Source organism: Silene latifolia, chromosome 9 (assembly GCF_048544455.1).
Source record: "Silene latifolia isolate original U9 population chromosome 9, ASM4854445v1, whole genome shotgun sequence".
Taxonomy (NCBI): Eukaryota; Viridiplantae; Streptophyta; class Magnoliopsida; order Caryophyllales; family Caryophyllaceae; genus Silene; species Silene latifolia.
In genome coordinates this window covers 115301993-115317690 of record NC_133534.1, presented here as the reverse complement: position 1 = coordinate 115317690, position 15698 = coordinate 115301993, and the positions used below count along the sequence as shown (strand labels likewise).

General features: G+C 39.3%; 2 protein-coding genes across 5 annotated transcripts in view; one reads left to right on the top strand and one right to left on the bottom strand.

Annotated features, from left to right (window-relative positions):
* Positions 1-10181, top strand: part of LOC141600021 (deaminated glutathione amidase, chloroplastic/cytosolic) — a 29594-nt gene extending 19413 nt beyond the window's left edge. Inside the window, exon 9 of the mRNA XM_074420177.1 lies at positions 9857-10181. Within this exon, the coding sequence (XP_074276278.1) occupies positions 9857-9898 (42 nt within the window). The 3' untranslated portion in view covers positions 9899-10181. The remainder of the gene's footprint in view (positions 1-9856) is intronic.
* Positions 10182-10329: 148 nt separating this feature from the next.
* LOC141600020 (uncharacterized) lies at positions 10330-15390 on the bottom strand. 4 transcript variants are annotated; one of them, XM_074420171.1, is made up of 5 exons: positions 15195-15390; positions 13839-14239; positions 11568-13473; positions 11284-11490; positions 10330-10823 (listed from the first exon to the last, which is right to left on the bottom strand). In XM_074420171.1, exons 2-5 carry the CDS (start codon positions 14168-14170, stop codon positions 10521-10523), a joined length of 2748 nt encoding a protein of 915 aa, XP_074276272.1. In that variant the 5' UTR covers positions 14171-14239; positions 15195-15390; the 3' UTR covers positions 10330-10520. The 4 variants fall into 4 exon arrangements, with proteins under 4 accessions (XP_074276272.1, XP_074276273.1, XP_074276275.1 ...); XM_074420172.1 differs by having other exon boundaries at positions 13839-14236; positions 15195-15368; XM_074420174.1 differs by lacking the exon at positions 15195-15390 and adding an exon at positions 14745-14822.
* Between the last annotated feature and the right edge of the window lie 308 nt (positions 15391-15698).

Below are 15698 nucleotides of genomic sequence, written 5' to 3'. Positions count from 1 at the left end.
TGACCACGGTGGTAGTGGACAAGTGAGCGATCATATGCAGTGCGGCCAAGTCGCACCTACGGCTTAGGGCATCAACGACCCTATTCGCTGCTCCCGGTCGATAAGTGAACTCCACATCAAACTCGGCCAACAATTCTTGCCATCTAGCTTGTCGGCTGTTGAGCTTGGGTTGCGTCAGGAAGTGAGATGCCGCAGTGTTATCCGTCTTGACGATAAACTTTGATCCCAAGAGATAGTATCTCCATCCCCGCAAGCAGTGAACAATAGCAAGAAGTTCTTTCTCTTGGGCAGCATACCGAGTCTCGGCCCCATTCAACTTTCTACTCTCAAAGGCCACTGGATGACCCTCTTGGAGGAGTACTCCCCCAAGGGCATAATCAGACGCATACGTCTCTACTTCGAATGGCTTGGTGATGTCCGGTAGTGCCAATACGGGTTCCTGCATCACTGCTTCCTTGAGCCTCTCAAAGGCTCTTCTTCTGTCGATAGACCACTCCCACTTGATATCCTTTTTCAACAAATCGGTTAGGGGGGCGGCTATTTTAGAATACTCCCGGATGAATCTTCGATAATAGTTTGCTAGCCCCAAGAAAGAGCGAAGCTCCGACACGTTTCTTGGAGTACCCCAATCCTTGATTGTCGTAATCTTCTTCGGATCCATTCTAAGTCTCCCTTTCCCCACGATGTGGCCGAGGAAATTGACTTCAGGTTGGGCAAACTCACACTTCTCCCTTTTTACAAATAAGTGGTTGTCCCGTAGTTTTGCAAACACAAGCCTCAAATGCTTCACATGATCAGCCAGAGCCAGAGAGCGACTATAAACAACAATATCATCCAGGTACACCACCACGAACTTGTCTAAGTACTCGTGGAACACGTGATTCATCAACGTGCAAAACGTAGCAGGTGCGTTCGTCAACCCGAAAGGCATGACCAGCCATTCGAAAGACCCATACCTCGTCACACAAGCTGTCTTTGGCTCATCTCCTTCGGCAATTCGAACTTGATGATAACCAGATCTCAGATCTAACTTGGTGAAGTATACGGCGCCCTGTAACTGATCAAACAAGTCCGCTACTAAGGAATGGGGTAGCGATTTCTCACTGCCAACTTGTTTAAGGCCCGGTAGTCAATACATAGTCTCAGACTACCATCTTGTTTCTTTTGAAAGAGCACGGGAGCTCCATAGGGAGCTTTAGAGGGTCGAATCGACCCCGAGCGAATCAAATCATCTAGCTGCTTTCGAAGTTCAGCTAATTCTGGGGCCGCCATGCGGTATGGCCCTCGAGCAGGAGGTCTTGTCCCTGGAAGTAACTCGATCTGATGGTCTACCGAGCGTCGTGGCGGAAGACTCATAGGTAAAGAATCTGGCATCAAGTCCTTGTTGTCATCCAACACCCGCATTATCGAGGGTTCCTCTGATTCGGCAGAAGTGTCCTCTTTCATGGACACGGTACACAAAAAGGTTGGCTCACCCTTTTGAAGTCCTCTATTCAATTGCATCGCCGAAAGGAGGGGTCCCTTCATCTTACGATCTCCTCCCACGGCCTTCACCAAGCAAGGGTTTGACCCGACCATCATAAGGGAACCATTATGGGGAACTAAGAAGGTCGGAGTTCGCTTTAGAAAATCCATTCCGAGGACAATCTTGAAGTCATCCATCAGGACACTGGTGAAGTCGAGCTTCCCGCTCCATTCACCCATCTTGATCACTACATCTTTGGCCACGCCCTGAATCGGCTTAAGACGGAGTTAACAGCTTTCATCCTTCCTCCTTCTCGGTTTATCTCCATCCCAAGCTGTTTCGCCTCATCTGGGGTAACAAAATTGTGGGAGGCTCCCGTGTCTATCATGGCACGAGTGCAGATTCCATTAATTTTTACTTCAACGTACATGAGCTCAGTGGACTTGGCCTCGGAAAGGTTGGTGCCTTTTCCCATCGAACACATCATGTGCACCGCGCCCATCCGTGCCACTTCTCCCTGTTCGTTGAACTCGTCATCATCCCCCGGGTCGACTTCATGGTCCATCCCTTCGGGGTTTGGTTCCACCGACATCTTAGATAAATTCTTCTTGAGGTTGTTGAACTCCCCCTGGTGCGGACACTCGGACATTCGGTGTGGTCCCTTGCATAAGAAACAGGCAAACAGTTTTCTAGCGGTAGACGCTTCTGAGGTGCTCCCCTTTGAGGAAGTTGGTGTGGAATTAGCTTGCCCCCCCTTTCTATAATCTCCTCCTGGACGGAATCGACTGTTTCCCGTAGGAGTTTTGGCTTGCGACGTGTTTCCTCCAAATCTGGGGTTACCCCCGCTTGCTGCTGAGAATACCTTTTTCTGCGCTGCTTCACGCTCAAAATAGTAATCGACTAGTCTCTCGGCCGCGGTCATTGCAGCGGAGAGGGACTCGGGTCTCTGTCGCATGATCTCTCGTTGAGCCCACTCTTTCAAACCATTGACGAACTGGAACACACGATCCTTCTCGGTCATATCATTTATCTCTAGCATACACGTCGAGTAGGCTTTCACGTACTCCCGGATAGAACCCGTATGCTTCAAGCTCTTGAGTTTTCTTCGAGCGAGGAAGTCGGTATTCTCCGGATAGAATTGTTCCTTGAAGAGTCGTTTGAAATCGTCCCATGACTCCAACACTAGGCTCCCTGCCTCAATCTCGGCGTATTTGGAGCGCCACCATTGTTTGGCATCATCGATTAGATACATGCTTGCGGTAGTGACCTTCAGGGTCTCCTCGAGCGCACTCGCTCGGAAGAATTGCTCCATGTCGAAGAGGAAATTGTCGACTTCTTTCGAGTCTCTTGCCCCACTATACTTGTGGGGTGTAGGCAGCTTCACCTTGGGAGTCCCACCAAAATTCCCGTCTGCGGCCATTCTCATCAATGTATTACACATGTTCTCGAGCTGTCCGAGTCTCTCGTGGACATAGCCCATCTCTTCTGCGTATTCACGCGGGATCAAAGCATCTATGGCGTCAAAGTGAGCCTCATGCCCCTTTATCGTCTCGTGTACGGCTTCTAGGCGGGCCTCATGCCCCCTTACCGTCTCACCTACGGCTTGGTGAGTGCCCCCGAGGCTCACCACGAGTCCTTCCAGATACGGAAGTTTCTCCTCAAGTAGCTTCTCTAAGGCCGTCACCCGGGCCCTAGTTTCTCCTTTGTTCCCACTCGGTTCCGCGTTCTTTCCCGTCATCGTAAGCAGCAGCTTGTCGTGAAGACCGAGCTCTGATACCAAATGTCACGGTCCGGGACTTTGAGCCGGATCGTGGCGCGCACCCTTGTCTAACACGCGACAAGAATGCAAGCGAGAGCGTCAAGCACTAGTGAAGGATCACTAGTGCATTCGTAATCGGTCTCGGGTCGGCGTGTGTCTGGAATCCTAGTCACGATTATCAAGTCCGGCACACGAAAGCAATAAAAGTAAGCAATACGATTATTGAAAGCAAGCAACAAGCAACAACAAGCTTTTGGATGAGAAGCGGTTTTTCATTGACTAGCACCTCTCATAGAGGCAAATTTGATAGTTTGGTCCTAGTAGCAGGATACATTGATTGTGCAGAATAGCGATACGTTTTCTAAACGCCTAAAAACGTATCTTAAACTAAAAACGAGACTCCAAGATTCGACACGCAGGAAGTAATCTTGGAGTACTAAATGAAACTAAAAAAGAAATGAAAATACATAAGTGCAAATAAGAAATCTAGGGGTTCGAAGTGGAATGACCGCGCGCGCAATTTTTAGGAATTGTACACTACAACTGCGGCTCATTACACATGGCAGGTGTAGAAAGTGATGTGCACTTCTATTTACATTCCAAATTTTTAGTAATTCCTTAATTTATCCTTGCCATTGCCCATTACCGATCCACCGACTACTGATGATTGCTATTCTAAGTCAACGGACGTGAGAGTAAATATCAAATACACGAGACGCTAGATTAACAATACGACTCTTAATTGGGTATAGAAAGCTCTTTGTCCAATTTCTTTTCACAACGGTTGATACGACTCTATAAGGAGAAATATGGAACAGTTATTTAGAAATTGATAGAAAGATTTGAAGTGTAAGATGACCTATACAAATTTCTATATGGACCACACATGGGTAAAAAAAGAGTTGAAAATGGAAAATTGTCCAAAAAAGAGAATTTTTTTTTTGTTTTTTTTTTAACTAAACTGAAAAATAAAAAAATAAGACCCCTTTTTTTAATATTAAAAGAAGGAAACTTTTATTGTTTTTAAAAAAAAAAATAAAATAAATAAATAAAAATAAAGTGGAAACGATATGTAAGCTGAGTGACTAACTAAAATGCAAACTTACATGTGCATGAGAGCAAGTCTCTGGGATGAGATTGATAGGGCCTGATGTTTGTTAAGAGAAGAAACAAAATTGATACAATGTTTTGGTGTTATTTTTTTTTTTTTTTTTTTTTTTTGACATGGCGTGTTATTACTACGCACAAAGAACAAATGCATGCCTCGTGTAGCTGACACATGTCTTTTTTTTTTAGCTAATTATTACAACGAGACTATGTCGAAAATATTAACACACAAAATACATATAACATGACCTAACAAAGGTTCTACGGGATCTATGGTTAGGTTTATGGTTGGCAATTGGGTACTCACAACATTAAAATACCCGAGGTATCTCTCGCTTTTGTGCTCCCCCAGTCATATGGACCAGGCGAGTTGCCAAAATGCGACGTCATGAGGTGACAAATATGTGTAAGGCCTAGTCGGTCGAATGTACCTTTTAAGTATACAACATACTTTACTGAGGGTGAATAGGGTAGCTTAAATGGCATAGTATTGGCTAACAGAGAGCATACAACTTTTTTGTCTTTACATGGATAAAAAAAAAAACAAAAAAAACAACAATAAATAAAACAAAGTATATAATTTACGAGGAGCAGAATGTTTGTTTAAACATGGGAATCGTTTTAGCATTGACATTTGACACTTTGTATTCATGCTATTATCTCGTTAATTCGGGCGAACAGGTGGTGTAATCTCATAACAATCAAGAATTAAGCACCAAAAGTGGACTAAAATTTGAACAAATAGGTACGAACTTAGCCGTACAAACAGTATTTCGTCAAAACAAAATATTAAAAATAAATTTGAAGTCTTACCCTCTTAATAAGTCCCCAGCGGAGTCGGTACTGTGACTCTGTGAGATCCCTGAAAAAATCCCCTTTTTTGAAATAAGTAATAATATGGGTGGAGTCGCCAGTAGGTTTTATAAAAAACATACAAAAATAAGTTAACGGAAAAGGCTTCTTTTGATCCCTGGTATGGGGACTGATTCGTCACTCCGGTTTAAACCAAAGATTGCGGATTCGGGGGTAAAGGTACGGTCAGGGAAGGTGTTAGGCACCCGGACCGCCCATCAAACTGACGGCCTCTACTATTTATTTGTAATATTATATATTTGACGAAATTTGACGATAAAAAAGTTAATTATACAATTATTTACAAGGACAAGTTACGAGATTAGTTTTTATACAATTATTATACGAATTATACGATAAAAATAGATAAAAGAAATAAAAGAGCAAAATAAAGAGTAAAGAAAATGTTAATAATAGAGGAGAGATATAACTGAATGAGCTGATCATTATTAATGAATCGGTTACATTATATAGTAAACCGTCTTGGAGGATAATTCAAGAATAATCCTAAATATCCTAAATGATAATATTATGATAACCATAATATTATCTTTCCACATAATATATATTTCCTAATATTCTATCCTATCTAATATTCTATTCTAATATTCTCTAATAGAAAACTTATTTGATCTGGTACCCTCAGGCCTATCTGGATGTTGACTATTAATGAATTTCGACTTTGTCGTAACTTAACGGCTCTTATGCGCTTATATGGAACTGGGACGATTTATTGTAGGTTTTGATTAGAAATTGAGATAGTATATTTGAGACGGTGTATGTGAGAGTATAGAATCTATGAGATCTGGGAAAATTAATGTTACGGGATTTATCTGAGTATGTGAATTTCGTCCTCCGTATTATGTCTCGCGTAAATTTCGTGGATCTGGGGTGTGTATCTCTGGCAATTCTTGTGTATGTCGTATGTCTCGTCCCCCCTCCTGTTTGCCTGATCAAGTCCATATTTATAGTAAGGCTACTCGTGTCACAATTTGACTTGAATTGCACCTTGAGTAATAATAGCCAAATATATCGAATTGTTAATCATGATAAGCACCAAACACACAAACTTATCTCCTAGCTACTACTCCCTCCATTCAACTCCACTCTACCACTTTACTTTTTCACGTTTGCCAACGCGTGTTTTACGCGGTAAATATCGTTAGCTACGTATTTGGTAAAAGCATAAAAGTTAGATATTTTTAATGTAATTGTAAAGACGAATCAAACAAAATCTCACATGAATATAGTTGAATGGAGGAAGTATTTTTTATCTTGTAATGGCCTTCTAGAGTTTATAGTCTTTGTAGACCAATAGAATATGTCAACTCCAGCCAACTTTTCTTAGCTTTTCTGGAAATCCAAGCCCTGCTTTGTCGTGGGTTTTCTTTACAGAAATTGGGCTTTTATTGTCCAAATTTCTACAGGCCCAACAACTTGATTATGCCTCTTTTGTAACTTATTGGTTTCGGGCCAATACTATGTCACTCGAATAACTCTCAGGTTTTTACCGAATGGTTAATAATATGAAGTGGATTGAATATGAACATCACAAAATCTCATTATAGACGGCATATATCCGTCTATAACAAAAGACGGGTCAAATACAATACCACATTCCTAATAGGACAAGCAACAAGTGAGGTGGTGGGGGCCAAAAATATTACCACTTTCAAGATATTTGACTCGTCTTTAGCTGTAGACGGATATATCCGTCTATAGCAAGACTAGCTGTATGAACATAGGGTGGCTTTAGGCCAATTTTATGTGGTTTATCGTGTAATAAGTATAAAGAGCCATTTAATTATAACATTGTCAATTTTCATTAAGTCATTTAGTTTTTAGCCTCATCATCGGGTACCCTTAAGACTAGTAGACAACTTTGAGGTGTCTACAGAAGCCCCCACTTTGACCGAGTCTGAGTAAGACGAAGGTCAAAGTAGTCTGGTCGGGACAGATAAAGGATAAGAAACATAGCTGAGCCTCTTATATTACCTGTCTGGAGTAGCAATTTGGAAGCTGGAGCTGAGCTGGAATCTGGATACTGGCTTAGCAAAACTGGCATGGCAAAACTTTGTTTCGCCGGTCTGGAATCTGGTAAAGCAAAACTTTGTTTTGCTGGTCTGGAATCTGGTATAGCCAAACTTTGTTTAGCTGGTCTGCCCGCCGACCGAGGAATTCAAAATTTTATTTTGAAAGTGGATTAGAATGTAAAATTTTTATTTTACAAACTAAGATTTGCAAAATTTTATTTCGGAAAAAGGCAAGTTCAGAAAATTTTATTTTAAAAACTCAGAATGCATGTCAGGGCCTGCCGACCAATTGATTTGAAAATTGCAAAATTTTATTTCGCAAAATAACAAGTTCAGAAAATTTTATTTTAAGAACTCAGATGCATGTCAGGGCCTGCCGACCAATTGATTTGAAAATTGCAAAATTTTATTTCGCAAAAAGGTAAGTTCGGAAAATTTTATTTTAAGAACTCAAATGCATGTGAGGGCCTGCCGACCAAGTTTAATTTCAAAATTTTATTTCGAAAAAAACTAAATTTAATGAATCGTAAAATTTTATTTCAGGAAATGGGATGTAAATTTGCAAAATTTTATTTCACATAAAGATAAGTTGATTTTTTTTTGATTTGGAAACTCGCAAGATTTTATTTTACGAGAAGATGAGACTTTTTGAGAAAGCCCCCACTTTGGCTAAATCTGGAAGATGAATGACAAAGTAGTCGACTTGAGATCTGGAATAGTTAGTGACAAGTATATGACACCTAAAATGCAAATGCATGTCCTAAATACGATGCATGTCCTAGATATGATGCATATGTAAATCAGGATTTTTTTTTTTTTTTGAAAACATTGGAATTGAGATTCTTTTTTTGAAAAGATTTTGAAAAGGATGGGGTCTGTCCCAAATGTGATCCAAGTAGAAATACTGGACACTGACTGAACATTGTTACCCTAGAAGTAACTCACAATTTCTCTAATGTGGAGAATGTGTTCCATTTTTATTTGACATGTGAATTTGAGTTATATTTTGATGAGTTTTGCCCTCTTTAATGTAACAAGCTCTACTAATTACACAAAACTAATACCATAGAAACTTGTAATGGCCTTCTAGAGTTATAGTCTTTGTAGACCAATAGAATATGTCAACTCCAGCCAACTTTTCTTAGCTTTTCGGGAAATCCAAGCCCTGCTTTGTCGTGGGTTTTCTTTATAGAAATTGGGCTTTTATTGTCCAAATTTCTACGGGCCCAACAACTTGATTATGCCTCTTTTGTAACTTATTGGTTTCGGGCCAATACTATGTCACTCGAATAACTCTCAGGTTTTTACCGAATGGTTAATAATAGGGTCCTGCTATATATCGTCGACAATTTACTAATTATCGTCGACATTTAATGTAAATTTCCAAGTTTGCCCTCCATAACATAACTCCATTTCCGTCTCACTAAAATGCAATTTCCGTCTCATTAAAACACAAGTCAATTTCCGTCTCACCAACGTCTCACTAAAATCTTTCAAACAAAAAAAAAAAGACGGTTTTTCAAAAAAAAAAAAGCGGGATTTGTAATTAACATGAACGAGAACTTAGCGATTATCGATTACCGCACCAAAAATTAATCTAAGTCAGAAAATGATTTTTTTTTTCAAAAAAAAAAAAAGAAATTTTTTTTTTCCGCACGAAAAACATTTTCGTCCAGACCAAGGTCCGGACAAAGAAAATTTTCGTCCAGACCATGGTCCAAACAAAAATATTTTTCGTCCAGACGGAAAATATTTTCGTCCAGACCCAGGTCCAGATGAAAAATATTTTCGTCCGGAATTTTTTTTTTTTTTAAAAAAACTATTTTTTAAAAAAAAAAAAAAAAATTTTTCCGGACGAAAATATTTTTTGTCTGGACCTGGGTCTGGACGGAAAATATTTTTGTCTGGACGAAAATTTCTTTGTCCGGACCTTGGTCTGGACGAAAAATTTCTTCATCCAGGCCCTTTTTCAACAATTTTTTTTTTTTAAAAAAAAAAATTATTAATTTCCGTCTTAAATTAGTTTTGGGTGCGTGGATCGATAATCGCTAATTAAAATAAGTTTCAATAAATTAAAAAATTAAAATAAAACGAACTATCCCCGAACGGGGTTTATTAGTAATTATTAATTATTTTTTTACGAAAACAAAACAAGACGGAAAAAATATAAGGGGGAGTGTGAGGGAGGGGTAGTTTTGAAAGTTCATTAAAATTGTCGACGATAATTAGTAAATTGTCGACGATCTTTAGCAGGCAGGTAATTATATGAAGTGGATTGAATATGAACAAAGGGTGGCTTTAGGCCAATTTTATGTGGTTTATCGGGTAATAAGCATAAAGAGCCATTTAATTATAACATTGTCAATTTTCATTAAGTCATTTAGTTTTTAGCCTCATCATCGGGTACCCTTAAGGCTAGTAGACAACTTTGAGGTGTCTACATCTTGGTTTTGAAAATATTTGAATGGCTAATTCTGTCGTTTGAGTTCATGATGATATTGTTTCAGTAGTGTTCAGCTTAAGAGTTGAAGAAATAAGTTAAATAACTACGCCATATACTTTACCAGTATTCTCCTACTGTCTTTCTGACATCATCACCTACAGTTACTAACGAAGAACAAATTGTGTTTTGTGTTTCAGCAACGTAAGTTTACCGATAACTGGGCATCTTCTTCTTTTTGAGCTCTGTAAGCCTTTATTGCTGCTCACATTCAAAATGTTATGGACGCTGCAAATCCAGAGCTGAGCAAGTTCCTTGACTGATGTCAGTTTGTCTATAATTCTTTGATGTATGATGTTGGTGAACACTGATTCTACAGAATGAAACAAAATAGGGAAAAAAAAGCGTTGGATGATACAAGGAAATTGTCCGGAAATTGTTAGTGCCACATTCGACCGAGTATGTGAATGTTGTCCCTGATGTTAATATCAGTAAAATAATGCCAATACCGCATTTTATTTTTGAGATTTGTCCCATTTTCCAAACTCTTACTCGGTATTCGAGAAGAGCTTTCCTTTACAGCAACATGTAAAAGATGTAAAATCACCTCATATTAGCCAAATACGTAAACGAACTTTCCTTTACAGCAATGTGTGTGCATGAAACAGACAACTTATACAATCATAATCAAATTTCCTTTTCAAGTCAAATCATGGCAGTGTGTATAGTTATATCAGGAAAAAGTTGGAAAAGAAAAAAACTTGAAATCAACAATTGTGATGGTACCAAATTGAAAGACTGAAAACTATTGACATTCCTATCCTAAACAAAAAAGTTAGCTTCCCCCTATCAACAACAATCAGGTTATAGTAGGAATTCATGGGTTCGGTCGGGACTTGCCAAAAGGTCGAATGACTTGCTCCCCAAAGTGTCCCTTAGAATGGTTATCTCTCCCTCTTTTAGAAGAAGTTCCTCATCGAGCGTCTCAATTTTCTTCTTCAACAAGTTAACTTCTGAGTTCCATAGCATGTTTTTCTCAGCAAGTTGTTTCACTTCTTCCCACATCATATCTCTCTCTTCTGTAACTTTGGGCAATTTCCTCACTTCTTTTGTGCTCTCCTGGAGTTCATTCTCAAGTTGTTGTATTTTGTCATCCTTCTTAATCATCTATGAAAACAAAAATTGATATCTAAGAACTTCGATGTATAGAACTAGGTATGCAACTCTGTCTATGAAGTATTCGACATTTGTCATTTGGCAATTTCGTTTCATCAGCACAATTAAACAAGGTTTCCAATTTTTAAGAGAGCCAAAGAATTACTTTTCTTTCATTATGGATTAATGAATGAAAAATGTAAAATAGCTCAAAGTATTGAGTGCAGGCACTTCTTTCCATGTTAACGAAATTTTCATTATGACTGATCCCAAAACCATTCAAAAACAACCTGTGTGTTGTGAATACAAGACTAAGGCTTGCATATTTGTGACCTTTTTACCCCGCTATTCGTCAGAGCCTTAAGACACTGCTCAAGAGCATCCCATGTGAAAACTACTGTACTAGATAGAAAAGATTGACTAAAGCCCTTAAATACACCCTGAAGGTTAAGTTTAGTGTTAAAACACTCACCAGGAGTTCAAGCTCCTTCATCCTGTGACTAGCAGCAGACAGAGAATCAAGGGCGTTTTGGACTTCACACCTAAGAACATCATTTCCCCTTGCAGCAGTAGCCACTTCGGCCTGTAATTGTTCAATGTCTTGGCTTTTAGCATACAATTTCTCCCGATACAGACTTGTTAATAAAACTTCAGCTTTGAGCTCCGATCTGGTAAAATCCTGTTCAAGCAAAAGATCAAATTTTCCCTAGATGCTATGACAATGTACAAAAGCTCAAGAATTAGTGTAACAGTTACCTTTACATTTGACCCATTTTGTAAGCCAAATGCATTATCATCCATACTTTTTGTGTGGGAATTTGAGGACAAATCAGACTTTTCACGCATTACTGTCGATATGTTCTGCAAACTCCTCATCAGACTTTCAATTCCCCGTCTGAAACCTTGAACTTTCATGTCAGATTCCATGATAAAATGTGCATCTAAACTATTCCTGAAAACTTCTGTGCTCTCCTTACCAACACTTCGGCTTACACTTTTAAGGGATTCAAGCAACTTTGAACACATCTTGGTGCTCTCATTAAGCAATGATAAACCCTGTCCCTGTAACGAGTCAAGACGGCCACATAATTCCTCATCTATCTTAAGAGTCAACAAACCACTTCCATCACCACCCGATCTAAGGCGGTTCAACAGGCTAATATTCTCGCTGCGAAGAGAATCAACTTCAATTTTGTAAGATTCAAACTCTCTTCTTAAAATCTGTTCGACACCTGTTAACCTTATTTGCTCCAGCTGTAATTTCTGAACATGCCTTTCTAAGTTCTCCATAGGATGTTTTTCCTGGACCATATCAGTGAGTTCCCCTCTTAAGCCTTCAATTGTCTTCTCTTGATCACTGCATGTCCTGAGTAACCTGGTGACACACATGTGCAAGTCTTTACACTCCTCTTCTTTCTCTCTGTAATTTCTCTGGAGGCAAACTTTATCTTCATCAGCAACCTTATACTTCTCTTGTAGCTCAAGGATAGCCTGACGAAGATCTTCATTTTCCCCTTGGTAAGACTCCAACGTGGCAGTCAGATCATTGACCTGTTTCTCCATGTTGTTCCTATCTGTTTCCATTTTGGTCAAAGAAGATACTTCCCTTTGTAGGTACACATTTTGCTCGGCAAGCTCTCTCACTCGTTCACGAAGTCTTACTTCTTCCGCCTGAAATATCTCCACCTTTGACGACCAATCACTAGACCTCCTGTCCAACTCTTTCTCAATATCATTAATTTCCTTCTGCAATTTCAGGGTTCTTGATTCTAATTCAAGGCTTAGTGATCTGAGTTGTTCTTTCATGGAAGACCTATCAGCCAGTCGACTTTCTAGAGCCGCACAAAGCTCAAGTGCCAAACTTATCTTCTCCTCGGTTAACCCTCTTACTCTTTGAATCAATGAAGGCACATTAAATTCCATATCACGAGAAAATGACTCTTGTTCTAGTTCTTCAGACAAAAACAGAATCCTGTCCTTAGCCTCCTGAAATTTCGATTTTAACTCTATGTCCACCTCGTCTTCTGCGTGTATACCAGAACTAGCACGAGGCCCGTTCGGTGACGTATGATCATTGCATGGTACACCACTCTCAAGAAAAGCAGTCTCCGGATTTGAAGTTCCGTTTTTGTTGAAGAATCTGCCGTAAACATCCTCAATTGTTGTAGGAACATCGTAATCAAAGTCTCTTGATTTTTTCCTAGAATGAGTCTGACCAAGCTTTTCAGCTACATGTTTTGCAAGCGCCTTAGGTGATTCACAGCCAAAGCCAGTTTCAATCCAATCTCTTGAAGAGGGATAATGTTCTGATCCTCTAGCAGCTCGAAATGAATGAGTTCTAGGATTATGCTTGATACTGCCAGTTGGAGATGGCGGTCCCGTAAATTGGATTCTTGGAGGCTTTTTACCAACATGTTGGGCATGATCTTTTAACGAAGTTTTGCTCACTGGGCCGCCCCTTTCAAAATCCTGTTCTCCATCGATATATAAATCCAGAACCTCATTTAACACATTACTTGAGCCAAGAGAAGCATTTCCCGAGTGATCATGATAACGACGAGAAGAGTGAGAAGGAGGCTTCCTCCTGCTGTGATCATTCTCAAGAGGAACTTTGGTGAATCCCTTTGCCTTCACATGCCTCTCTGGAGTACGTGTCCGACCCCTACAACAGTAAAAGAAAAGAAAAGAAAATCACGGTATGTGCCAAACCTGTAAAAATGTATGTTGAAGCCAAGTGAGGTGCGACTACAACAACATTATCCGTGCCTTGAGGCCTTCCGCAAATAGCGGGGTAAAACAGAAATCTTGTTTTCACATGACCCATACCAAAAGTTACGCCAAGAATCGTATCAAATTACTCTGCTAGTTCAGAATAAAAGGAACTGTTTCCAGTTTAGAACTCATTTTGCGTTGTTCTATCATAATACGTAACCAAAGAATAGTGAGGGTTTGGCTCTACTGGAAATGGAAATCATGTGAGACTCGACAAGCAAATGTGCAATACCATAATTAGCAAAAACTGGTTACCGAGATGAGTGAATATGCTGCTGAGCATTGACACTGCTACTACTACTTGACGGTGAGCTACTCTGGTCACTGAAACAAGAAAAATTCCCTTGTGCCATTGCATTACCCTTATAAGCTGCTGATGAGAATGATTGGCTTCTTCTAAGACGAATGCTGGGGTCTGGGCCTTGATTCTCTGATGTGTGATTTTGAGGTTTAAAAAGGGAGGTTCTAAGGCTTTGAGCAGAGAGCTCATCTCTTGTGTTTCGTTGATTATCCAATCCACCATTTGACGAGTTCTCCGCACAAACTTGCTTATCAGCGGAAGTCCTGAAGAAAAATAATTTCTTCATTGCAGAATTCTGGCCAAATTGCCTCTATATAGTGCATAAAACCTCCACACGGATGAAATCAATCCACTACTGGAGAAGAAAAATAAGCATTATAATCAGCTATGTAAGAAAAAGAAAAACAAAAAGAAGGTGAGAGTAGATGCAAAGTCATCACGTGTAGAAAATAATAAGAAAAACAATATAATCAGACGAATTACATAATGAAACTGCAAATGGGGAAACATAAAGCTAAAGTGAAGGTAGATATATGCTAGCAAGAAAGAGTATAGCATAGCTAAAGCGACGGGAGATAGCCACAAATCTAATTGTAGAGAGAAGTAGTTGAAAAAGAATGATACAAAAATGTGCAACTCTTAAAAACAATGAAAAACCATAATAGAGACTAGAGCATATCACATAGTCAAGGCAGGAATAGTATAGGCAGCATGACAAGTTAACAAGGAGTACTCCGTAAATAGCAGAAAATAAAGTAAAGGATTGACAAGTAAATTTGATGTTGACACTTATATTAGAAGCAGAATGGCAGGTAGTAATGAAAAAGGTATTCGAAAATGGCTTAGTGTATTACTCCTACTTGGTGGATATTTGAAAGGCATAGTGATAAAGATGGAGAAAGAAAGTGAAGCAAAGATGGGTGATCCATCCATTTGAGAGATGATTAAATGGAAATTGCAGATTGCAGATTACATTTGTTTTGTTTAATCATTTCATTAATCATATGTCAGACCTCTGTCACTTTAATAAGTAGTGTTAACCAAAATAAACAAGCAAGATGGTGGATAATTATTAAACTCCCAACAATGAAACTAATGTAAAAATACACTACTACCCTCCCTCTAAACCCTAATTAAATTATACACCCCATTGAATAAGTATCAACGACGATCAAAATCTTTGATCAATTCTGTATTTCAATCAAATTAACCGCGGTTATATTAAAAACAAATACAAGAACACAAGAATCAATCAATAACAATTGAAAAAAAAAAAAAAACAAACAAAAAGATGATGATGAATGACTAACAGGATGAAATGCTGTGACAAATATTCAGGTAAAACTGGCGGCGATTACACAAGCGAATGAATTTTGTAGGGTGATTTTGCAGAAAACAAGGAATGAGAATAGACAATAGAGAGTCAAGTTTCACAGTGCAATTGTAGTTGCAAGTGTGCAATTGAAGAGGAGGATTAAGGATGTAAGAGGAAGGCGAAAAAGCCCTTTTTTGTGTGTAACGGACTAACGGATATATATATACGGAGGGGTAAAGCTGTCTGTCTGAATATACCAGTATTTGATTTTTGAAAACTTCGAGGAGGCGCCTTTGCGGAGGAGCGTTACAGCTTTACACACTATAATCTACCCATTTTGTTGGATCGATGGATGGATGGATACGGATCTTATTTGAGTGTGACCGGGTCACCGGGATTATATATTTGTATTTACCCGCCATCGTTTATTTGGGGAGACTTGATTCACTTAGACAGTTAGACTGACCCGCTACGCTATATTCACTCTGCACACTATTTT

Coding starts and splice junctions, on each gene's coding strand:
- LOC141600020 (XM_074420171.1), bottom strand. CDS start 14,170: ATGAAGAAATTATTTTTCTTCAGGACTTCCGCTGATAAGCAAGTTTGT. Junction 13,474..13,838: donor CAGCATATTCACTCATCTCG/GTAACCAGTTTT, acceptor TTACTGTTGTAG/GGGTCGGACACGTACTCCAG. Junction 10,824..11,283: donor TGAAGGAGCTTGAACTCCTG/GTGAGTGTTTTA, acceptor TTGTTTTCATAG/ATGATTAAGAAGGATGACAA.